General features: G+C 43.6%; 2 protein-coding genes across 2 annotated transcripts; both read left to right on the forward strand.

Annotated features, from left to right (window-relative positions):
• The first annotated feature begins 1205 nt into the window (after positions 1-1205).
• Positions 1206-10072, forward strand: csgalnact1b (chondroitin sulfate N-acetylgalactosaminyltransferase 1b). The gene is made up of 10 exons (XM_082554294.1): positions 1206-1326; positions 3376-3964; positions 4038-4138; positions 4242-4420; positions 4568-4784; positions 5255-5356; positions 5822-6003; positions 8856-8950; positions 9032-9113; positions 9710-10072. The coding sequence occupies exons 2-10, from the start codon at positions 3602-3604 to the stop codon at positions 9976-9978; spliced, it is 1590 nt and encodes a 529-aa protein (XP_082410420.1). The 5' UTR covers positions 1206-1326; positions 3376-3601; the 3' UTR covers positions 9979-10072.
• A 6847-nt stretch (positions 10073-16919) lies between these two features.
• plpp1b (phospholipid phosphatase 1b) lies at positions 16920-23307 on the forward strand. The gene is made up of 7 exons (XM_082554568.1): positions 16920-17036; positions 17224-17411; positions 19673-19824; positions 19924-20204; positions 22236-22293; positions 22387-22563; positions 22651-23307. The coding sequence occupies exons 1-7, from the start codon at positions 17011-17013 to the stop codon at positions 22774-22776; spliced, it is 1008 nt and encodes a 335-aa protein (XP_082410694.1). The 5' UTR covers positions 16920-17010; the 3' UTR covers positions 22777-23307.
• Positions 23308-25449: the final 2142 nt, after the last annotated feature.

Here is a 25449-nt window from a genome sequence, read left to right on the forward strand (position 1 = left end):
TTTAGAGTCTTGGTGGAAACCAGACTGTTTGCACTGAATTTCAGCAGGAAAAATGTAAGATTTTCAATTAAATACACTAATTAAATACTGTTCGAGTTCCTCTTTCCAGCACTACAGCCACTATTTGTTTTTAACTTGAGAAAACTCTTGATTGTTGTTTGTTTTGTTAATACTAGACTTATATTGCAGAAACAGTTGTTGTTATAATTTATTGAGACTTTTGAGTTTAATTGTCATATAGCACAAATAACAACCAATTTATGTTTCTCACCAGCTTGCAGTGACATCTAGCCATGCAGATAGTTTTTCCTGAATCTTTTTTAGACTTTGACTCTGTCTCCGAGACTCCAAGATGTTCAAAACTCAGTACAAAGCAAATTTCAGTTAATTCTAAGCAGTATGCACTGAAGCAGGCAACATATGTTTATATGGAATGATTTGCTTGATATTCCATGAGTATGCACCCATGAGACTGCTTTACGATAAAAGACAAAAACAAAAAAAAAACCCGAAAAAGTATGAACAAAAGTGTGTTTAACAGTTTTTTTCAAGAGTTCAAAATCCAGAAAAGTGTGACTACAGCAGGTGAAGAGGTTTTTGGATCGGGTGAATTAAAAGCAGTGAATCAGACAATGTAACAAGACTAACTAAATCCCATCTATTCTGTGCCTGAGTTTAATTTTACTTACATTACAATAATGGAAATTTCAGAAACACTATTTAAAATATTGATGAAAAAAGAGAATACTTAAATATCAAACTGAAGTAACTGCACTTAGAAAGAAAATCTATGAGCAGTAAGGAGTCTGACCTCAGGAGTTGACGGCTGAATGAAAACAAGGACCATCTGTACAGTGTCTCATTAAATGTGCAAGACCCCATCCTAATGGTGGGACCGGATGGGTACCTAGCTGCTTCCCTCACAGCAGCTTGCAGGTGGCAGAGCATCGAAGTCTGAATGGCATTCTTTACTCTGTTTGCCTTCTAAGTAGTCTTAAGGGTGGAGCGGAGCCTGGGAAGAACTGAAAGGGAATTAAGGATGAAGGCAGATGGTGTGAGATCTTGTAGGGCAAGTAGAAGTATGAAAGGTAATAAAAGGGAAAAGGCAGGAAGAGAAAAAGAGAGAAGGAGGTGCTGGAAAAAGGTGGAGACTACGAGGAAAGAGGAACGGAGAGAGGACGTCCTCAGTTCAGTTGTGAAGGCACTTCAGTCCTCTTTTTTTGATAGGGCAGGGAGATGTTTTAATGTCTCCACACATTTTTAAAGTAAAGGAGACAAGCTGTTTAGGACAATGGATGCCCTATCATAACTTCCCTTCAGCAGAAGGTGAGTGCATTTCTTTCATCTTTTTCTTTGTCTTTAATTGCAGATTTATAGTGAAAACTTTGCTTTGAGGTCACATTTCAATGTTTTAGTTATAAATGTGATGATTTATTTACTGCCGGAAAGTGGATGAAAGCTTTATGTGAAACAGATGAAAGACTTTAATAGGAGCATTAAGAGAGAGAGATTAAAGGCATGACTGTAATACTGATTTTAAATGGAAGTGAGATAGTAAACTTTTTAACTTGCAATCACTTATATTAATTATACACAGTTTCTAAAGGTCAACATATTATGATCTCATACCTACATGTATGTTAACACATAGCGCCTGGATGGACGTGCAAACATAAGTGTCTTTCATAAAACCAGCTTCTACCTGAGTTATAAAGAGCCGACTGTGCTGTGAATAAACTGATTATGGCAGCGCGCGCGCGCGCACACACACACACACACACACACACACACACACACACACACACACACACACACACACACACAGGGTGGAGAGAAACACAGAGAAATGCTTGTTTCTGTCACTTCCCACTTTCGGGGGTTGTGGCAGTCAGGTCAGAGTATTTCTCTTTCTGTGCGTTTTACAGCAACCAAACTAAATCTAACCAGCAGTCCAACAGCAATGAAACGAGGCCACGTGCTGTGGACTAGTAACAAAAACTCGCACTGAAGATAAAAGCATCAAGGTTTTCCTTCATGATTTTATCTCAGTTTCTTTTGGTGCTTTTTCTTTTTTTTTAATTTTTTTTTTTTTATCTATCGACTTGTTTTTTGTCTACTTTATCTGCTGCTGGCACAGGTTTGTCCAGAGGTACACAATCTGCGTCCTTAGATCTGTGTTTGCTTTGATGTTTTACACGTACAGATTTTCTTTATACCTCTAACCAACTCTAGGCTAGGGGTATAAAATACATCATATTTACATAAAATACATCTTATTTTATAAGACACTTCAACCTTCAACAATCCCCTTAGACGTCAAAGGTCATTAGGAGGATTGTTTTTTCCAGCATTTTCTGATGGCAACTTTGTTTGAGGATTTGTTACTGCATGTTTCAGGCTGCCGTTGGCCTTCGTATCCAGCTGCATTAACTTTGGTGAACTTCAGCTTATCTTAAAACTAGTATTTTCCCCTTCCCTAGCATTAGTTGTACTTTATATGGTGTTACACGTCAGTCAGCATGTTGGCCTTTGAATGTTAGTTAACTCCTAGCACTGCTTCACAGAACTGTGATTGCAGCTGTAGATGAAACTTGTACATGGCCATGTTACAGTGTTGTTTGGCCTTTTTGTGGTGCTGGCCATTAAATTAAGATGATAAGATGTTTTCATGAGTTGTAGGTGCATAAAGGTAAAAGACAGGTAATTTTATCCCATGGCTAGGTGGTTGCAAGGTAATATGATGGCATCATAACATTTCATATCGTTAAGGGCCGTCAGAGGGTTAAGATGTACTTGTGTGCCAACTTTAGCTGTTCAAGTTCTGATCAAGTAGATGGGACTAGATGAGTTAATGGCCAAAGAAGCAAACACACAGACAGATTTCTGTAGGAAGATACTGGAACCTTTGTACAACCACTAATGAAGGTTCATGTACCTCTTCTTCTTTTGACTGGCCCAATCAGAGGTCATCACAGCAGGTCATCTGCCTGTATCTAACCCCGTCTATAGCATCTTCCTCTGTCACACCAGCCATCTGCACGTCCTATTTCACTACATCTATGAAACTTTTCTGTGATCTTCCTTTTTTCCTCCGACCTGGCAGCTCCGTCTTCAACATCCTTTATCCAACATATCCCCTTTTCCTCCTCTGTAAATATCCAGTCCATCTCAGCTTTGCTTCTCTAACTTCGCCTCCAAAACGCTCAACCTGAGCTGATCCTCTGATATGCTCATTTGTAATCCTGTCGATTCTGATCACTCCCAGTAAAAATCCTATCATTTTCAACTTTGCCATCTCTAGGTCTACCTCCTGTTACTCTAAATAGCCTAAGTGATTGAGAACAACAACTTAAAGTGGTATATTTTTCATTGTAGTGATTTTCAGCACTTCAAGACAAACAGATTTGTTGAAAACAAATGACCATCCAAACCACATGCCAAGATGCTATCTGAGGATATGAAAGAAGGGGACATCACAAGAAAAGCGGAGGACTAAAAGCCACATGTTTTAATTTATCTTTAGGAACAATGGGTCACTTGTCTTTTCCTAGATGCATCTTTAGCCTTAAGTGTTTAGGATTTCCTTAAAAGACAATCCACCATGTTCAAACGGTGGCTGATGGCCCTGGTGGCCCGTGTTGGCCTCATTGTGCTGACCCTCTGCTGTTGCGTGCTGCTGCTGTATCTCCTGGCCTGCAAACCTGTATCTCACGGCAGCCAGCAGTCTTTGCCATGGGCTGGAAGTGCCACCAGTAAGGAGAGGTACATGGCTTTACTGCAGGAGAGGGAAGACTCTCACAGACATTATATCAACAGCCTGACAAAGCAAATAGCCCAGCTGAAGGAAGCTCTGCAGGAGAGGACGCAGCAGCTTCAGGAGTCCCTGGATAAAGCTAAAATCAAAGGGATCCTACCTCAGGGTTTGGAGAGCCTGCACAAAACCCCAACGCAGTCTGATCTGAAGGTAGGACAAGAAAATAAATACATTTTGTGTGACATTATAGCTGTAGTAGTAAATGCTACATGATGTCCTCCAGGAGTTCTTCCGCTCCCAACTGAACCAGGCAGAGGTGAACTCAGGTGTGAAGCTGCCCAGCGAATATGCACTAATTCCTTTTGACACTTTCACCCTGCAGAGGTAAGTGGGACAGCGGCGCAGTAGGAGCCCCCCAGGAGCGCTGTGTAGCACTTAAATTTTACCTTATGTTGGCTGTTAAGTGGGGTTTTGTTTTTTCATCCAGCGTGTACCAGCTGGAAACAGGGCTGACCAGGCATCCAGCGGAGAGGCCTGTGAGAAAAGACCGCAGAGATGAGCTGATAGGGACTGTGGAAACAGCTCTGCATGTCCTGAATGGACCCAAGCATCACACTGACAACATCAGGAGAAAACACACATTCTCCCCTTCAGACTTTATCCAAGGTGAAAAAGACCTCAGGTTATTCATTCATGTTGTACACACAGATTCATACACTGCATTAATTTGTTTGCAGAGAGCTAAGAAATTGTAGGAAACTAGTGGCCCAATAAAACAGAATGCATATCATGATGCTTTCTTCTCCATCGCAGGGCTGACTCGCACAGAGCGGGACAGAGGAAGCATTTACGAGCTGACGTTTAAAGGTGACAGTCCACAGGACTTCACGCAGCTTGTACTCTTCAGGCCTTTTGGCCCCGTGATGAAAGTGAAGAGCGAAATTGTGAACACGCAAAACATCATCATCAACATCATCGTACCTCTGTCCAAGAGGGTGGACACATTCAAACAATTCATCAAAAACTTCAGGTAACATTTAGAAGTAAATTAACAAACAGGCACCCAGTAAACATACTCCACATGGGGCCACAGTGGAAAGACCCCAGTACTGCTCGGAAATGTGGTGAGGAGTTGCTCCACATTTCATGCTGGCTCCAGGGCCACAGTGGGCTTGGCTATAGAAAACCTATATAAGGGCCCCAAAGGGCAAAACTGCTGTGGGGCTTGTGTTTAGACACCAACTTGGGGTCCACGTGGAATAAGTGTGGGTTTGCCCTGGCCTCACAGCCCCACAGCTACCCACAGTGGGGAGATTTTTGCTGTACATCTGATCCCAGCACAGACATCTGGAGATACATCTGGAAACCAATAAAACTCATTGCCTCTTAGTAAGGAGACAATGCACAGATTTAAAGACGGCCCTAATTTTAAAAAAGGTCATTTTCAGCTCAGTTTCATTGAAATTTTCCCACATTTGTTCATATGTCTGTTTCATTTAGAGAGGTATGCATCCAGCAGGACGGCAGGGTTCATCTCACCGTGGTCTACTTTGGTCGAGATCAGATAGACGAGGTAAAAGCTGTGCTGGACCAGACCACTAGGTATGTACAAACCATTTCATAGTTCACTCATCATCTAATTTCTAATATCTCATCTCTAATACTGATCGCTTGCAGATTAGTCCAGAGTTGTCTATAACACTTAAATTTGCAGGAGTTGGAGATTTTTGCATCAATCAGTTATAGTGAAATTGTGACGAGACTCTACAGATCTATGACTCTCATGATAATGTGCACTTGCAAGAAAAATATTAAACTCCCGTTGTCTCTTCAGTCTTAAGAAATGTGTCTGTGCTCGGGCACGAGTGTTTAACGGCTGCAGGCAAACAAAAATAAGTCCTGTGAGGCTTCTGCACCTCCAGGGATACACACATGCTGTGGCTGTGCAGGCTATTGTGGTGTTATCATCACAGCTTGTACATATATATCCGCAGGCTGCAGAAATATTAAGACTAATCAAACATCCACGAAAGTCCTCCTGTTTTCTTTTTCCGTCTTTCCCCTCAGAGAGACTCGGTTCAGGAGCTTCACGTTGATCCAGCTGAATGAGGAGTTTTCTCGCGGCCGGGGCTTAGACGTGGGTGCCAGGGCTTGGAGGCGCAGCCAAAACATTCTGCTCTTCTTCTGTGATGTTGACATTCACTTTACAGCTGATTTCTTAACTTCCTGTCGTCTCAATGCAGAACCTGGTGAGAGTCCCGACCCCCCAAGTGGTTCCTGCAATCATGAATAAAATAGCTTAATGAGAAACTACAGCTGATGGAGCAGATAAAATCAGTTCCGTGGGTGTTATTAAATATTGTGGTTGATTAGATCTCAGGCTGAAGGTGAGCGCTTTCCTTTGAGCTGGTCTGTAAAGTCATCAACATGCAATATAAACTGTTAAACATTTTCAAGGACAGAGTAGTAAGTTCTCATATAAGGTAAACCACAGGTTCTACTTACAATGGTTACACTGATTTTTATGCAAACGGGAAGACCTGTCACCCGACAGTCACCTTGAAATGCCTCGAGGCACTTATTTAGCTCCACTTAGAAAACTGCATGTATAGAATCACAAGTCAAATCTGGTAAAAGGTTTACTGACCCAATTAATATTTAAAAATGAATTTCCCCTTGAAACTTAACACTTCTTTGACTATCTTTGTGGTTTCAAAATTGCCCCACAGTTCAGTAAGGAGAGATCCCTTTGCAGAAGTGAACATGATTTACTAAGATAGAGAAATTAATTAAAGTATTTGGTGATTAGACTTAGATGACCCATCATCTAAGAATCAGGTCTCTCACATCATCTCACAGAATCCCAGCAGTGCTAGGATTTAGCACAGGTGGTGAAAATTAAGACTGAGGCTTGAATGGAGCTCTGACTGAGGTGTCTGTGAGGTGGAGATGGGGAGGAGGTGGGTTGCATGAGAGTCTGGCGGGGATGATAGCAGTGAGCAGAGATTTAAGCCACGGAGAGTAGAGGCTGATCGACTCAAAGAAGATGAACAAGAAGATGACTGGACTGGAGTAATGAGTAATGATGTCAGTATTGAGCCTGACAGTGTGGGAAAGTGGTAGTGATCTAAAGACACAGAGACACGGGGCCTAACGCCCAGGAAAGCCAGCAGATGAGTGATTACAGATCCTCCTTATTGAACTTATGCATGAGCTTCATTTTTAGTCTTACTGGGACACTTTTTGCCACTGTTAGCAAATTTCTGTTCAACTAGGTTTTTGGGTGGTCTCCAAAAAGCTTACCTGCGCCATGTGACACTTAAATAATTTGCTCTGTTGAGCAGGTAGAAAGAATATCTTGCATTTTTGGATAGAATATAGGTAGATTATTGTGGCTGAATGCAAAAAAATAAACTGCCACTGTACTGTGTCAGCCAACAACATTAAATTCTAATTTCTATCAGTATCTTTAACACCTCGTGGTGTGTGATTATTAGCTGATGGAGACTCAGTGTCACATCTGCTCTTGCTGCTATGCAACGAGCAGCACGGTCCTGGCCTCATAAATTATGGCCCAGCTCCACTGAACAGGCATCTGCCAGAGCTAGCATGCTACAGGTGTCTGCACTGTCTGTTCTGAAAAATCACATGGGCACAGCTATCAAACAAGAAGAGGCAATAAACAGGTTAAGGTAAATAGGTTTGAAATTTTAAAAAATGGTAAATGGCCTGTATTTGTATAGCGCTTTACTAGTCCCTAAGGACCCCAAAGAGCTTTACACATTCTGTCATCCACCCATTCACACACTGGTGATGGTAAGCTACAGTACATTGTAGCCACAGCCACCCTAGGGCGCACTGATAGAGGCGAGGCTACCGGACACTGGCGCCACCGGGCCCTCTGACCACCACCAGTAGGCAACGGGTGAAGTGTCTTGCCCAAGGACACAACGACCGAGAATGTCCAAGCCGGGGCTCGAACCGGCAACCTTCCGATTACAAGGCGAACTCCCAACTCTTGAGCCACGATCACCCCATATCTAAAGTTTTTTAGATAAAAAATTTTTTTGTTCATCGATTTGGCTAATAAGGACAAGATTTACAAACGTTGACCTTTGGAGATTCATAAGCTCTGCTGGCAAAATTTCATTTTTTTTATCCACCGTGTAAGTAACAGTCAGCTTATACGGGTGTTAACTTTTAGTAAATAAATGATTGATGAATAGTCATTACTGTCATTTTGGGGGGTAACAGAACTCGTGTCTGCTTTGAGAAATATGAAACTTTTTAGATTTTGTCTCAGTCTTTGTGGCATTTCTGATATTTCTGGAAGTTTGTTAGCAGTCTCTTATTATAGCACTGAAGTGTGATTCTCTGGAAATTGTGTTCTTTCATTTCTTTGTTCAGGCTTGCTGGTTATCGCTTCCCATACCAACCACACAGTTCTATTCTTTTCACTCCAATGAAACCCTCTGTTGCTGCCAGTAAAGAAAAATCCATCTCTCCCCTCACTGCCAAAGTTTTTTTTTTTACAGCAAAAAACCGAGAGTGAGAGAGACCCACCGGTCACCAAGTGTTAAAAATAGAAAATGTGCATGCTACAGCTTGAATCATTAGGTGAAATATTAAAATCATTGTTTTATTAGTGTTTTACACTTCCTGTTTTTGGTTTGTAGAAGTGTGACATGTTTGGTGATGGATGGTAAAAGGCTGCACAATCAGATTACTAAGAAATATTCTATTCTTTGTAATATTACTATTACTACTATATTACAATTATTAAAGCAGATCACATTTCGAAAAGATTGTCATATAATTAGGATTACTTAATTATCTCTTTACAGATGGTCAGTTTTAAGATTATGAGCTGCTTCAAGAAAAACCATCTTCTTGAACTTTGTTGTGGGGGTTTATTTATTTCCATACAGAGTGCAGGAAATTCATTGTTTGAGTTCAAAGTAATATTTATATGAGCTTATTTAAATTAGATTACATACTTTTGTTATACTCTATGCTATATAAAATGCACATTAAATGACTGTAAATGTTTTAAAATAACCTGTCACAGGATTCAGTGTGTCTGTTTAAACTGTTCTTGTAGGTAAGAGAGTGTACTACCCAGTGCTCTTCAGCCAGTACAACCCATCTATCATCTACAGAAATCAGACGCTCTTGCCTTCACTTCAGCAGCAGCTGGTAGGTTAATACAACACACAAACAGCTCCGTTACAGCAAATGTCATCCAGAGGTGATTTCTGGCTGCTCCTCTTCCCTCAGGTGATAAGGAAGGAGAGTGGATTCTGGCGTGACTTTGGGTTCGGCATGACATGCCAGTACAGGTCTGATTTCATCAACATAGGTAAAGACAGATATATTAATTTCATGTGAAGGAACACAATAAAGTTAAATGTTACTGCTCAACTAAACATAAGCCTTTAAAAAAAACCTAAAGTTCAGGGTTAACAAAACCCCTCGAATTTATTCACAAGAAACCCCTGCAAAATGTTTTTCTTTTAAATATGTTAATTGTTAATTTTTATCTTTTAGTTATTTATTTAAAAATTAGAATTGTTTCCTTTTTACTGCCAAATGACTTTGATTTGGTAGCCTCAGGCAGTGGAGCATTACAAGATAGCAAACCAGAGATTTTTACATAGTAATATAGTAAAAATGTCAAGTTCACTTTTATAGAATGTTAGAAAAACGGGTTCAATATTTTAGGTTAGATATTTCTTATACATATAATCTGCTGAGGAGCTTAACTGCTTTTCATTTATGTTAAAATAATCAAAACTGAACTTTACCTGATTAACCAGTTAATTGACCAGTCAGCTTCAGATCTGCTTTAAATTTTGGTTGATTGGGCTGTTAAAAAACGACAGTCATGGGCAGTAGAAGTCAAATTAATAGCAACTTCTTGATTTAATCCAGCCTTGGGATTTTATCTCCTGTCAGGTGGTTTTGATCGCAGCATCAAAGGTTGGGGCCTGGAGGACGTGCACCTGTACAGGAAGTACCTTCACAGTAAGCTGATGGTGATTCGCTTTCCAACTCGCAGCCTTTTCCATTTGTGGCACGAGAAGAGCTGTGCAGATGAGCTTCCTCCAGACAAGTACAAGATGTGTATGCAGACAAAAGCCATGAGCGAAGCTTCGCACAGCCAGCTGGGGGAGCTCTTCTCCAAACAAGAGATTCAGGTTCACGCTCAGAAACAGATGAAATGAGGAACTTCATGAGAGAAGTTAGTTTATATAATAAAAACATTATAATTCACTGATAAAGAGGATGTTTTGTGATGAGATTCATGTTATGTTTTGTGTTGATAAAACTGAGACATCTTATCTGCTTGTCTCCTGTGTGTTTTTTCCTTATCTAATAAGTTTCTTTCGGCGTGGTTACTGTAAGTTTCTTCAGCAAAAGACGCGATGACAAAAAGCATCTGTTTGTTGAAAGGACATAAAGAACCTGAATCACATGTTTCATTTGAGTTTTTTAAAGCAAATATATATATATTTTTAAATTATTATTATTACCAATAAAACACTTCTATAGACTCTCTCTTAAGATTTATTTTTGGGCTTTTCAGAATTATTTGACAGTTCAGCAGTGAAGCGTAGACAGGAGAGCGCTGGGGAAGACACACAGGATATGGGTGCTGGTCAGACCCAGCCCACTCTATGGCATACAGGCACCTGCTCAACCAGTGACCTAAACTGCTGCCTAGCACAAGCTGAACTGCCAGCATTAACTGTGTCTTTGTTTGAAATATTTCATTTTTCTCCTCATCTTTTTTTTTCCTCGATTTTTTGAGTTTGGCAAACAACTTTAAGGTGCTTTGCCACTTTCTTCTGATCTTTTTTCTGATCTTTCTTACTTAACCATCTTAAAAGGAAAGAAAAAAAAAGGAAAAACAGGGTTTGTAATTAAGAGTTTTGCTAGTTAAACAGGATTAACAGATCAAAACATTTTATTTTATCCAATGTTTTGCAAAACAGGGAAACCAAAACATGAAATATATCACAAATAGTATTAAGATCAATTATAGGCAACTTAACCTGACTGAGGGAGAAAACCCCCCAAAACAAATATGAGAATCGATGAAGTCTATGAAAGAAATTCATACTGCAGACTGCTGTCATATCCAGTTATGGCCCCATTTGATTATGGTCAGATCCAAAGGCCCTGGTGCTATAACCACTGATCTCTGTGGCCTGTTCATGAAACAGATCTGCTCTCTCTCTGGTCCTCATTTGCCACACCTTATTGCCATAGCTGAACAGCATTCTATTTTGTGTGGTTGCAGGAGTATTGCTGGTCAGTGTGAACTTCACGTGATCTTAAAAGATGAACCATGGGAAAACTGTCAGACCTGTTCTGCTCTGTTTAGCTAAACTTCCCTATTTGTTGGGGGAAAGGTTTATAAACGTTTATAAGGGTTTTCTGCAGTTTCACTTACCTTTTTCACGACGCTCTGCATTTAATCAGTAACAATGAGAAACACCCTGTTTCAGAATGACACTGAAAAACTAGTTCATCCATTTATTACTTCTTGGCTGGACTACTGTAATTCATCATTATCAGGATGTCCTAAAACTCCCCAAAAAGCCTTCAGTTAATCCAAAATGCTGCAGTAAGAGTACTGACAGGGACTAGAAAGAGAGAGCATATTTCTCCTCTCTTCATTGGCTCCCCGTTAAATCCATGTTCAAATTTAAAATCCTTCTCATCACATACCAGATCTTGATTAATCAGGCTGCATCTTATCTTAATGACCGCATCATCCAATTAGAGCACTTTGCTCTCACACTGCAGGCTTGCTTGTGGCTCCTAGAGTATTTAAAAGTAGAGCCTGAGGCAGAGCATTCCGCTTTCAGACCCCTCTCCCATATCCCGCTTCTAGTTTGGATTCAGGAGACAGAAATCGCCTCTACTTTTAAGTTTAGGCTTAAAACTGTCATGAATCGCTGTGCGGCAGGCAGGAGTTGGACCCAAAATGCAGGACTCACAGACTCGGGGAGGTGAACTCAAAACACAGCTTTATTTGCTGGTAGAACAAACATACAAACTAGACTAAACTGGGAAACCATAAACTAAGAACTCACAGGGAGACACAGGGAGATCCACACACAGCATGAGGGATGACGTCACGCCGAACAGAGGGAGACGCAGACAGAAATACACAGAGGGTAAACGAGGAAAGTTTGAACACACGGGGAACACAGGTGACACTGATAATCATAACGAGACAGGGCGGGGTGAACTGAACATGACATGTACGGGCGTGAGAGTCACAAAGTAAACAGGAAGTGCACAGAGGTTCAGACAGGAGGAGAGAGAGCACGGGGAAAACACAGACATAACGGGCTGGGGAAACATGAAACAACCACAAAGGGAGACGAGGGCTCATAAATACACAGGGCACACAGGGGGGGGGGAAGAGAGCACGGGGAGAACTTGGACATAATGGGCAGGGGAAACATGGAATAAAACATAAGGAGAGACGAGGGCTCACAGATACACAGAGGGGCACACAGGGGTAAAAGCCATGAAGGGAAAACACTTAGGGAACAACACAACAGGGCAACTCAGAAAACATGGCCTAAATAAGGAACAAAATACAAACATACAAGAAAACTAAGAACACTGGGCCAACATGGCCCAGGACCATGACAGTACCCCCCCCCTCAAGGGCTGGCTCCCGACAGCCCAAACCCAAAAAAACAAAAACAGAAAACAACCCACCCAGGGCGGGAGGCGGGGGACCAGGACGGAGGGACCAGAACGGGAAACAAAAAACAAACAACAGAAAACACAGGAGCACATGACTATAGTCCAAATAAGGTTCAGGGGGCCGACCCAGAGCCCACAGGCACAAGAGTTCACGGGTCACACGGTCGGGGGGCCGACCAGGTGGGTGGCACAGGTGACAGAGCTGGTCCGGAGGCCGGCCGTGCGGAAGGCAGCGGCGATGGCGAAGGGGGGGACGACGACGGAGCAGTTCAGGGGGCCGACCGCGCGGAAGGCAGCAGCGGCGGCGAAGGAGACGACGGAGCAGTTCAGGACCAGACGGTGGCGATGCGGGGGCCGGACCAGGCGAAGCACAGGCTGAGGCCGGACCAGACGAGGACGAAGACTCGGAGGCCGGACCAGACGAGGCCGGACCAGGCGAGGTTGCAGAGACCGGACCAGGCGAGGTTGCAGAGACCGGACCAGGCGAGGTTGCAGAGACCGGCCCAGGCGAGGTTGCAGAGACCGGCCCAGGCGTAGCAGAAGCACAGGCAGAGGCCGGCCCAGGCGTAGCAGAAGCACAGGCAGAGGCCGGCCCAGGCGTAGCAGAAGCACAGGCAGAGGCCGGCCCAGGCGTAGCAGAAGCACAGGCGGATGCAGCCGGACCAGGCGACGACGAGGCGGTCGCAGGTGGCGGCTGGACAGGCTCCTCGGGCCCTCCAGCTGATGCGGCGTGAGGCTGAACGGGCCCCTCGGACCCTCCAGCGGAGACAGGAGGCTGAACGGGCCCCTCGGACCCTCCAGCGGAGACAGGAGGCTGAACGGGCCCCTCGGACCCTCCAGCTGACGAGGCGTGAGGCTGGACAGGCCCCTCGGACCCTCCAGCGGAGACAGGAGGCTGAACGGGCCCCTCGGACCCTCCAGCGGAGACAGGAGGCTGAACGGGCCCCTCGGACCCTCCAGCGGAGACGAGGAGGTGCTGGCTGGGCTCACTGGAACCCCCAGCGGACGAGGTAGATGGCGACACGGGAGCCGCGGAGTGCTGGATGAGCTCATCCGAGCTTCCAGCAGGAGCCGATGTAGAGCCAGAGAGAATTGGGACCCCGGGCTCAACGTTAAGCTGGCTAGAAAACTGCACTGCTACGGGGAACTGGGCCAAAGGTTCAGGTGCGACCTGAGCTGCTGGACACACGGGGACCTGAGCTGCTGGACACACGGGGACCTGAGCTGCTAACGGTGGAGAAGTAAACGACTGCACAGGGGACTGAACTGATGTCTGTAGTAACGGTGGTGGTGAGAGTGGAGTAGGTGGTGGAGTTAATGACTTCACAGGGGAATGAACTAGAGGTAGTGACGGTTGTGGTGCTGGTGGTTGAGTGGGTGACTGTGCTAAAGGAGGCTGCACTGGGGACACTGGAGACTGCACTGGGGAAAGCAGGGCTGCAGGAGACTGCACTGGGGACACTGGAGACTGCACTGGGGAAAGCAGAGCTGCAGGAGACTGCGCTAGAGACTGCAGTGATGGTTGTAGTGGAGGTGTGACGGGTGGAGGAGTGGCTGAAGTGGCTGCGGGTCGGGCGGCTAATGGCTCGGCTACAGAGTGCCTTAATGGCAGGGCTATGGGTTGAATGACTGACTGAGTAGCAGCCTGAATGGCTGGGTGTAGTGACGGTTGTGGTGGAAGAGAAACAGGTGGTAGTGTGGATGATGGAGCTAAGGGTGACTGAGTGGCAGACCGAACTGATGACTGAAGCGATGGTAGAGGTGAAAATGGAGCTTGTGGTGGAGTTAATGACTGTGCTAGCGGGGACACAGGAGACACAGCTTGTAGCTGGGCAGCTAAGAGAGCTTCAGGAGGCTGGGCAGCTAAGAGAGCTTCAGGAGGCTGGGCAGCTAATAAACTGTTCACATTACCATCCGTAGCACAAAACACAACCCCTGAACGAATAGTCCCACGGTTCGACACAGAAAAAGAGTCCTTATTCACCACAGCCGGCGATGTAAAAGTCCGAACGTCTGGCTGTGGGGTGGCGCGCCCGCGGCGTGATCGACGTTTCTTCCCCGCAGATGGCTCCAAAGGGCCGGGAAAAACCACATCCGGCCGGTGAAACTGACGCGGCTGCTCCAGGGTGGCTGTTGTCTGTTGCTGCTGGGCCAAGTCTGATATTTCCCGAGTTCGCGCCGCCTCCCGGGCTTCATTCAAATTGGCCAATAAGTCCAAACATCCTCTGACCTGGCGGAGATGAGAATTTCCTTTGAGGATTGCTTCGATAGCATTTATCCCCACAATCTTTGCCCTTGTATTGGAAGTGTGGGTTATCCACTCGACTAGGCGTTGGACACGTATCAGATCGCTCTCCCCGGGTAAGTCTGCTGGGTCCATGTTGTGGTGACGTCGTACTGTCATGAATCGCTGTGCGGCAGGCAGGAGTTGGACCCAAAATGCAGGACTCACAGACTCGGGGAGGTGAACTCAAAACACAGCTTTATTTGCTGGTAGAACAAACATACAAACTAGACTAAACTGGGAAACCATAAACTAAGCACTCACAGGGAGATCCACACACAGCATGAGGGACGACGTCACGCCGAACAGAGGGAGACGCAGACAGAAATACACAGAGGGTTAACGAGGAAAGTGGGAACACACGGGGAACACAGGTGACACTGATAATCATAACGAGACAGGGCGGGGTGAACTGAACATGACATGTACGGGCGTGAGAGTCACAAAGTAAACAGGAAGTGCACAGAGGTTCAGACAGGAGGAGAGAGAGCACGGGGAAAACACAGACATAACGGGCTGGGGAAACATGAAACAACCACAAAGGGAGACGAGGGCTCATAAATACACAGGGCACACAGGGGGGGGGGGAGAGAGAGAGCACGGGGAGAACTTGGACATAATGGGCAGGGGAAACATGGAATAAAACATAAGGAAAGACGAGGGCTCACAGATACACAGAGGGGCACACAGGGGTAAAAGCCATGAAGGGAAAACACTTAGGGAACAACACAACAGGGCAACTCAGAAAACATGGCCTAAATAAGGAACAAAATACAAACATACAAGAAAACTAAGAACACTGGGCCAACATGGCCCAGGACCATGACAAAAACTGTCCTTTTTGACAAAACTTTTATTTGGGGCTGGATCGGGTGACCCTGAATCCTCCCTTAGTTATGCTGCAATAGGTCTGGGCTGCTGGGGGATTCCCATGACGCATTGAGTGTTTCATCAGGAGTCGCCTATGCTGTCTTTTTTTCCCCGCTCCTCTCGTCATTTAACAGAACAGGTCTATTTTAACTTTGCAAAGTTCCTATTTAAGAAGCAATTTTGGTTCTGGGTCCTCCCCAACTCCTGAAAGTGAGTAAGGGAAATGAAGAGGCAAAAACTATCCCTAAAGCTCCCTGCAGTTTTCCAGGAAAACCCCAAAACACTAAACAAGGCAAACAGTACAACACTGTATGTTCGAGGAAAAAGTATTTCCCATGTTTTGATCCAACAGGAAATGTGCTTTGGTTCTCTTTCAAATGCTTGCTACACATACTCAACCCGAGGAAGCTCCCTGAAGCAGCAGGGTCACCTGCTGGTTCATGAAACCATAATCTGATCAGTTTTACTCTTCTTGGAACCACAATTTAAGAAATGAACATCATGCTGTAGTAAAGAATACTTAAAACTAAGGACCGAAACGATAAATTCACCAGGAAAAGGATTTACTGAGATCGCAAATCAAGGGAGAAGTAGGGTGATTCAACTCACAGACCCTTAAACGCACAGAGGAGGAATACTAGGATAAACCCTGCTGCATCAGATCAATATGTTTGACCGATTAGGCCCACGGAAGCTCTCTCCTATTAATAGCAGTGGCGTTGAAACCTCATTACAGCTCCTGAGGGAGGAGCAGCTCTGTATCGGCCCATGACTGGCGCAGAGAGCACAGGCACGCCATAGGTCTAAGATTCCTATTACCGCTTCCACGTTGAGTGCTGCCTTCAGGCATCCTTCGGAAATTCAACAAAATGTTTCCAAGGGCAAAAAGAGATTCTAAACTCCTCATGGTGTTTTCTTAACTTAACAGTCTATTTGCGCCTGTCTGTATATTTTTACTTATTTTGATATCCTGTTAATTAAGTAAATAACCTGTCACCAGTTGGAACTGTACAGATTTGCATTAAACAACCCTAAAACCGGTTAAACAAACTTTCATCTCTATTGGTTTTTGTTGCGATTTAAGTCTCAAGCCCCTCAAAAAACTCCTAAAAACAGGAGGGGAGGAACATTATTACAAACATTATTTATGTGCTGATTAATTATCCACTTAAATTGTCGTTAAAATAGCCGAATTCGATTATTATGTATCGGTAGGCCTGAATGGCGGATCAAGCGAAATTGCATATTTTCCCAGCTGTCAGTGAAGGCATCTTTAATCACAACTGGAGAGAGGCGCTTGTGTCACAGCGTCACCGGTAATATTTCATCGGGGGCTGGAGGGTATTATGAGCAGAAGAAATCCCGCTGAGTTATGATGGTTTGTGAGCAGCTCAAAGGGTGAGAGGCTCGTCACGTGTGTGGTGGTGTTTTTAGATTAGATTTAGCCTTTAGTTAAGTGTCTTCTTCTTCTTCTTCCTTTTTTAAAAACTCCCAGAGTATATTTTACCTCCCCGGTAGATTTAGAAGCTCTTTGGCAGTTCCAGGATAATGACCCTGGTGTGTTTTAATTTTCTGGACTGAGTAGCGAGACATGTGCAGCAGATAGACTGCATCTCGTCACTCCAAAAAGTAGCCGACGGCCGATCAGCAGCCGAGACAGTCGGGACTGTCCATTTATTCTAAAGGCAGAAACCCCCAGAGCAAGAAGGAGCAACATGTTTGAATCCACGGGAATCCCTCTCATCGCGCTGGATATCGCGTGTCTTATCCTGGGTATGTAAATCAAATTCTGTCCCAACCTGAAGACATCTTTTAAACTGTTTATTCATCGGCTACCAATATCTAACAAAAAAGTTGTTTCGTAGTATTTGTTTTTACATCAAACTGAATTTAAAGGAGTGATCTGTCAGAGAGACGTTAGATAAAGTTGATGTCAAAGCAAATCTATTCAAATGGTATGGATATATATTATGTAAATGCTCATGGGAAGGCTTGAGGTTTAGGTAACCTGGCAGGAAGATGGAAAAAGGGCGATAACGTCCCACCCTGTTTGTGTTTCCCGAGCAAAGCCGTATTTTTAGCCCACTGTTTGAAATGTAATCATAGCACAGAGCCTGGTGCACGTCTGCGAAAGGGATCCGACAGTGTTGAGGTAATCATGCAATAAAAGACAATGACTGGAGTTTTAGTGATAGCTGTAAAAGCCTTGAACCTTGTATCTGGGACACTCACTTCAGTTTGATAGTTGCCGTGTTTGATAAGGACAGATACAGGCAGACACTCAAGCCCTTCCCTGTGATTACAAGGAACTCCTGCTTCACTGCTTAGTCAGGGTCTTGTGGTTGACTGTGCAATGCTGAGTCGTACATCTCATTGCTTGTTTTGTTTTGGAGCTGGCACCAGTCAGACTGGAAAAACTGAGTCTCTGATTTTTACCCTGTTTTTAATTCTTAAACAGAACTTATAATTGAAAGAAATGTTGAAATCCATTTATTTACGTGAAATGAGTTTAATACCTGCATTTAAGGTGTACTGCTGTAAAAGTATCCATGCAAAACAGTAACAATACTGGATGCATCATTGTATAAGCAGCATTTGAATGCTGTGTTAAAAGTAGGACTGAACAACTCTGTGCACTGATTACAGATTTTTAAAAAATTTTTTTTTTTTTTTACAGTTATCAAACAAACAGATGTACAGTGTTCATCTCTGAAATAACATATAGCGTATTATGGTCATACTTCGATAAGGTGCATGTGTATATATAGTCTTATATATCTAGACTACATGCAGGCCTGTGAAAAACTAACTACACCCTTGCTGCTTCCTAGGAATTAAGATGGTAAGTAGCGGCCTTGTGCTGCTAGTGAAATGCACTTGATTAATTGCTCATCAGCAAGTGTGAGCTTTAAGTCTTTATCTTTAAAAGCAGAAGTTTTGTCATTCTGCTGCTCTGGAGCAATCAGCTGTATGTAGACACATTGCTCAAGTCTTGGAGTGAAGTGGAGCTTCTGACAAATTCACCTTTATGTCAAACTGTGAAAATTCTCCCAAAATCCAAGAGCTTAGACTCTTAGACTCTCCAGGTCCAATTTAGCATGTTAAGCTCTAAAGTTCACGATGGTGGGGATGCCAGTTTAGCTGACTGGTTGAGCAGGGGACCATATGGCCAGGGGACCATATAAATCCCTGACAAAGATTAAGATGTTTGTACTAACTAACTAAAATGAAAACAAAACAGTACACTTTTAAACTGTACTGTACTTTTGAACAGATTTCAACCTGATGTCAACAAAGAAGACAGAAAATGAACAAACTAGTTAATGAACTGGTTCCTTATTTTATTGTTTGATCTGCGTAATTAAAATTTCTGCACGATTATACCTCATATGTCCTGAACAGTAAGTTCAAGTTTATTCAGGATTTCAGAACGATTTACTTTGTGCTTCAGTGACTCTATATTTGGTCATTTAGCCTAAAAGCATTAATACCAATGATTCCTCAGTCTTCATGTTTGGAAATATACCTGTTATTGCAATACTGTTTTCAGTTTAGCCAAGAGACGGTGCAGTTTTGTAATGTCTAAAGAAGCCACAGGGGAAGGGAAGGGCACAAATCAGAGCACGTTTCATATGTTATGGTGTTCTCTGTACAGATTAACATGATGGGTTCAGTGTTTAACGCTAAACATGTGACTTACGTGCCAATAAAAATTGTCTTCCTGCTGTATATTCACAGATTTGCCTGGTTACTTTTTGAAAAAATGTTTTTGCAGTAATTCAAGGCCTCAGGCAGTTAATTATGAAATAGTATGCCCTTTTTGGGAGGAGTACAAAGGGAAATCTCACAATGAAGAAGTGTTGAAAGTGTCTCTTTGAGAAGAAAGATTTTCTGTGTGATCCAGACAGATCATGTTTCCTGTGTCTGAATCATCACACTTTTTAAAGCATTGTATAGCAGCAGCATTGCAAATATTAATGACATAAGATGAGCTGAAACCTGAAATTGTTCCATTTGCTCCATTTTATTTTTAGTTGGGCTTCCATTTTTTATCCTTACCCCGAAACACAGCCCTTTCAAACGGGGTTTCTTCTGTAACGATGAGTCCATCAGGTACCCGCTCAAAGAGGACACCATATCCTACCAGCTGCTGGGAGGAGTCATGATCCCCTTCACACTGATTGTAGTAAGTCAGGAGTATTCTTCTACAACCAAAGCCTCTTATTTTGCCTTTGGTCAACATGTGTGACTATTTTTTCCCCCCACTTTGGATCTTTTTCCTCAGATCGTATGTGGAGAGTGCCTTTCTGTTTACCTGTCACGCGTCAGGAACCAGTCTTTGGGGACCAAGTATATTTCATGTCTTTACAAAGCTGTGGGGAGCTACGTGTTTGGAGCTGCTGCCAGCCAGTCTCTGACGGACATAGCCAAATACTCCATTGGTCGTTTGAGGCCAAACTTCCTGGCTGTATGCAACCCAGTGTGGGATCGTATCAACTGCAAAGCTGGTGGATACATCGTGAACTTCACCTGCAGCGGGGATGAATTTCTGGTGGATGAAGCCAGGTAAAGATCCTGAGCACAAACCAAATGAAACCTATTTGATTTAATGTGGTGTGATTGTTGCAGTGCATTTGCCCTATAATTTTTTGTACTGTTTAGCATTTGCTGTTTACAAGTGAGATATGAAATACACCCACATTAATAATAATTACTGTGTACAACAGCCTCTCCGTGAATCGCTACCGAGGGGTTTGTGTGTCCCAGGGATCCCAGGGGCTATGTTGTCTGGGGGCTTTTGCCCCCTGGTAGGGTCTCCCATGGCAAATTGGTCCTGGGTGAGGGACCAGACAAAGAGCGATTCAGACGACCCTTATGAGAAAAACATCGAGGGAACAGTTTACCCTGCCCAGGTAAACCCTGCCCAGGAGCGGAGGCCCTGGCGGACTGAAAGGCCCGGGGAGGGTGCCCGAGGGCGAGCGTCTGGTGGCCGGAGACTTTCAGATTAAAAACAGGCAATAAGTGGGCTAAAACCAGATTGAGAGTGTGGCCACACTGTTGAGTGGGTGCAGACACACATCGAACTAAATTAAAAGAATCGGTAAGATTCAAAAAGTCTTTAACCATAGGCTTATCTGGACAGCACACATGAATATTAAAATCCCCAACAATAAGAAAGGAGTCATATATATAGGGGGATCACACTCCTCAGCCTCCCCGGGAAAGTCTATGCCAGGGTGCTGGAAAGGACAGTTCGTCCGCTAGTTGAACCTCAGATACAGGAGGAACAATGCAGTTTTCGTCCTGGTCGCGGAACACTGGACCAGCTCTTTATCCTCTCAAGGGTACTTGAGGGTGCATGGGAGTTTGCCCAACCAGTGTCTACATGTATTTTGTGGACTTGGAGAAGGCATTCGACCGTGTCCCTCGGGGTGTCCTGTGGGAGGTGCTGCGGGAGTATGGGGTGTCTGGCCCATTGCTACGGGCCATTCGATCCCTGTACAACCATTGCAAGAGCTTGGTTCACATTGCCGGCAATAAGTCGGACTCGTTCCCGGTGGGTGATGGGCTCCGCCAGGGCTGCCCTTTGTCACCGATTCTGTTCATAATTTTTATGGACAGGATTTCTAGGCGCAGCCAAGTAGTGGAGGGCTTTCACTTCGGTGGCCTCAGAATCTCATCTCTGCTCTTTGCGGATGATGTGGTTCTGTTGGCTTCATCGGGTGAGGGCCTCCAGCTCGCACTGGAACGGTTTGCAGCCGAGTGTGAAGCAGCGGGAATGAGGATCAGCACCTCCAAATCTGAAGCCATGGTTCTCAGCCGGAAAAGGGTGGAGTGCCCACTCCGGGTCGGGGATGAGTTCCTGCCCCAAGTGGAGGAGTTCAAGTATCTCGGGGTCTTGTTTGCAAGTGATGGGAGAAGGGAGCTGGAGATCGACAGACTGATTGGTGCTGCGGCCGCAGTAATGCAGACGCTGCACCGGTCCGTCATGGTGAAGAGGGAGCTGAGTGTAAAAGCAAAGTTCTCAATTTACCGGTCGATCTACGTCCATACCCTCACCTATGGCCACGAGCTGTATGTTGTGACCGAAAGAACGAGATCGCGGATACAAGCGGCGGAAATGAGCTTCCTCCGAAGGGTGGCTGGCCTCTCCCTTAGAGATGGGGTGAGAAGCTCAGCCATCCGGGAGGGGCTCAGAGTAGAGCCGCTGCTCCTCCACATCGAAAGGAGCCAGCTGAGGTGGTTCGGGCATCTGACAAGGATGCCTCCTGTGTGAGGTGTTCCGGGCATGTCCCACCGGGAGGAGGCCCTGGGACAGACCCAGGACACGCTGGAGAGATTATCTCTCGGCTGGCCTTGGTGTTCCCCCGGATAAGATGGAGGAGGTGCCTGGGGAGAGGGAGGTCTGGGCTTCTCTGCTTAGGCTGCTGCCCCCGCGACCCGGCCCCGGATAAAGCGGAAGAAGATGGATGGATGGTGTACAACAGGACAGTTTTAGACACTGATTATGACAGAAGGACTTAAACATAAAAGGCTGATTTTTTTTTTTTTTCTTTTTCTTCTTCTAAATTTCAATTTCTCGTTTATTTATTGTAGACTGTCCTTCTACTCTGGTCATTCATCCTTCTCTATGTACTGCATGCTGTTCCTTGTTGTAAGTATATATTGTCTTTAATACAAACTGATTTGTTGCTTTGTTAAAGAGGAGATACTAAAATCTTTGGTATTTGCTCTCTTGCTACTGTAGCTATACATTCAAGCCCGGCTGAGGTCACAATGGGCGAGGCTTTTGCGTCCCACCATTCAGTTTTTCCTGATTGCTACTGCAGTGTATGTGGGTCTATCTCGGGTGTCCGATTACAAACATCACTGGAGTGATGTGCTCGCTGGCCTTCTGCAGGGCGGTATAGTGGCTGTTCTAACAGTAAGTTTCATGTTATTATTCTTTTTTTAAATACAGTTCTAGTACAGTTACAATACTAGAGTACTGACTTTCTCACATTTCCTGCAGGTTTTCTGTGTCGCAAACTTCTTTTCACAACCAGTGGAGCCAGTGGTGACACAGGAGGAAGAAGCCTCACATGCCAGTTTACAGGACAACCCTTCCAATGGGAACCACTATGGCAGCACTGAGTGAACATGAGGCCCAACAGACAATACAGTGTGGGGACCTCTATCCTTTAAATCCATGGAACTGAAGAATTTATTTTAAATTGTTGTCCGTTTTTTGTGTGCATGTCTTGAACACGTTTTGCCACCATGCAGTAGCCATTGCAACAGCCTGCAGGCTTTAGCTGCTACCTAGTGTAGCCATGAAACTTTGGTCACAGGAAGAAAATGCACTACAGAGGATGAGACTTGCATCGCAAAAGAAGCATGACTTCCTGGCGAGTTTTAGTTAAATCCAACATAATGCTGTTTATTATGCAGCCGTAAAACAAAACACAGCATGTTGAGTTTAAGTTATTTTTATGTTTTAATTTACAGTGTGAGCTTCTGGAAATGTGGTTACTCTTGCGTATTGGTTTAATGCATCATGAATGAATGGAATTCCTTTTGCCCAGAATATAAAGAGTGTCTGTGTGTGCACTGCAAGCAGGCGTTTAGCGGCCTGAAACCTGTGAATAAGAAAACCAAGACTGCCCTTAAAATAGAGTGAACTGAGAAATCTTGTGCTCATCTTATGTTTATTTTTGCCTTAGAGTTTTGCTGCTACCTGCTGTTAAGTAATTTCCCCGATATAATTTAATCTATGTAAAATACAGTTTATTGACTTTTTTTGGTTTCTTTTATAGATTGTATAAATTGCTATGTTTCTGTCCACATTTAAGCTTTTAAAAGTACCGTTTCCAATACTGGGAAGAAATGAGACAAATAATAAAGAAAATGTCATTTTGCTACTTTGAATCAAAGAAAATAAGCTAATCCTTTTATGCCTTATCTATTCAAAAATACAGAGTAGATATAATGCAAGTAACTAGTGACTTGGGAATTTATTTATTTATTTTACAAAACTAGACTAATTTGCTGCTGCAGAGTAGCTAATTTAATGTCGTGGGAAAATAAAAGGACTGAAAAAGAGGGAAGGAATAGAGTGATGATGATTTGGAAAATTTGAATCTGCACTAAAACCTAAAAGTTATTAATACAAAACACTGGCTTGGCTTGTCATTTAGTTTAGGTGACCTTTTAAACCGCAAGTATGCAAATGTAGAGGATTTTATCAAAGGATACTTGTTTTCCAAGTGATGTTATGGATATGTGGATATATATAGGGTAAGCACCAGTAAGCATGCTAACAGGCAGACTATCACTACACATTTGTCACCCGTGGTTGCAAATGACTGAGGTAAGAATGTTCTTTAGAGTTGAAATCCCATCAACCTGATTTAATTACCTGCATGCTAGCTAGTTCTTTAGCACTCAGTAATAGCAGTAGAACACACAAAAATCAGCTCAGGTGTACTAAAGTTGTTTAATTTTGGTTTGTGATCCTAAATAGGGTAAATCACCTCATTTATGCACTTGCTAATAGTTAAAGAAATAGTTAAAGTATTATCTTAATCTCAATGCAAAAGCAGCTACAGTATGTTTGCATCATAAGGACATTTGTGATTCTTTGTGGTGAACTAAAAACATTTCTAAATGAAGATGAAAGCAGGAGAGGTCTCTGCTGGAAGTAAGGTCAAAGTGGACAACAAATTAAAATGTGCTTCCACCCGTCCATTAGTTATAGACTAGACTAGTAAATTATTAGTTAATTATCAAATTACACAAAAGAGTTGTGGCTAACTGGAGTTTTAACGTATTAACACACTCTGTGTGGTGGTTAACACATTTACCTTACATGCAAAAGAGACTTAGAGCCTTTTATTGTCATTGTGCAGTTTCTTGCACAGCGAAATTGGGTAGCAGGACCACAAAGGTGCAAAAGTAAGAATTAGAGAAACCAATATACAACAAGGGGAAAAAAATAAGTAAAATAAAATAAAAAGCAATGTATATGTATACATTTATGTGAGTGAAACTATATACATGGTGTATGTGTAAGAAACATTGAAACAGAAACATTGTGGGTCTGTATACAAGGGCAGTTATATAATATAATAAATAAATAAGGGTGGAGGGGCTATGGTCATTTAGGGTGGAGATGGCAGTTCTACTGGGACCAAAATATTGCACATACCAAGGATATTGCACATGAGCCAAAAATATTGCACAGAGCATGGAAAGAACTCCAGTTCAAGACCCGTTGGACACACAAACCCACCCTCAGGTGGACACGAGCTGGTGTGACTCTAATACCAGTCCCAAGCCCATGGCAGGGCTGTGTCAGGAAAGAGTTGTGACATAAAATCTGTGCCAAATCAAACATGTGGATCCATTTCCTGTGGTGCTCTGTTAGGGAAACAAGAAAGCAGCCTGAGTAGCTGAGTAGCTTTGCAGGATTCACAGTTCAAACTGATCTTTATTCCTTGCCCTGTGTTTACCCCCTGTCTAAAAGAGCCATTTTAGCATCTCTACCTTATAGACAGCTTTGTTTTCCTCACTTGCTTCCCCTCTCAAACAGAAGGTTTGAGATGCATTAGCCCCCCAGCGCAACCAAGCAGCTTAGTTATCTGAAAATATAAATTCTATGACTACAAATTATCACAAAAAGTTTAAATAAAAAAAACAAACCTGCTGCTAATGGTCCAATAAAGTAATTTGAACAAAGCTCTGTCAACTTGTTTAATCTCTAAGTGGTGGATCCAGCACACCAAAGGTCACTCACACCAAAGTTTCTCTAAAAGGATCACTGATAGTGTCT

The sequence above is a fragment of the Aulonocara stuartgranti genome, assembly GCF_965226115.1.
Source record: "Aulonocara stuartgranti genome assembly, chromosome: 12".
Classification (NCBI taxonomy): domain Eukaryota; kingdom Metazoa; phylum Chordata; class Actinopteri; order Cichliformes; family Cichlidae; genus Aulonocara; species Aulonocara stuartgranti.

What these genes read in the sequence shown, in the direction of transcription:
- csgalnact1b (XM_082554294.1), top strand. Translation starts at nt 3,602, where the DNA reads ATGTTCAAACGGTGGCTGATGGCCCTGGTGGCCCGTGTTGGCCTCATT. An exon ending in CAACGCAGTCTGATCTGAAG is followed by an intron (nt 3,965 to 4,037) that starts GTAGGACAAGAA and finishes GATGTCCTCCAG; the next exon opens with GAGTTCTTCCGCTCCCAACT. An exon ending in GTGCTGGACCAGACCACTAG is followed by an intron (nt 5,357 to 5,821) that starts GTATGTACAAAC and finishes CTTTCCCCTCAG; the next exon opens with AGAGACTCGGTTCAGGAGCT.
- plpp1b (XM_082554568.1), top strand. Translation starts at nt 17,011, where the DNA reads ATGATGGTTTGTGAGCAGCTCAAAGG. An exon ending in TCCCCTTCACACTGATTGTA is followed by an intron (nt 19,825 to 19,923) that starts GTAAGTCAGGAG and finishes CTTTTTCCTCAG; the next exon opens with ATCGTATGTGGAGAGTGCCT. An exon ending in GTATAGTGGCTGTTCTAACA is followed by an intron (nt 22,564 to 22,650) that starts GTAAGTTTCATG and finishes CATTTCCTGCAG; the next exon opens with GTTTTCTGTGTCGCAAACTT.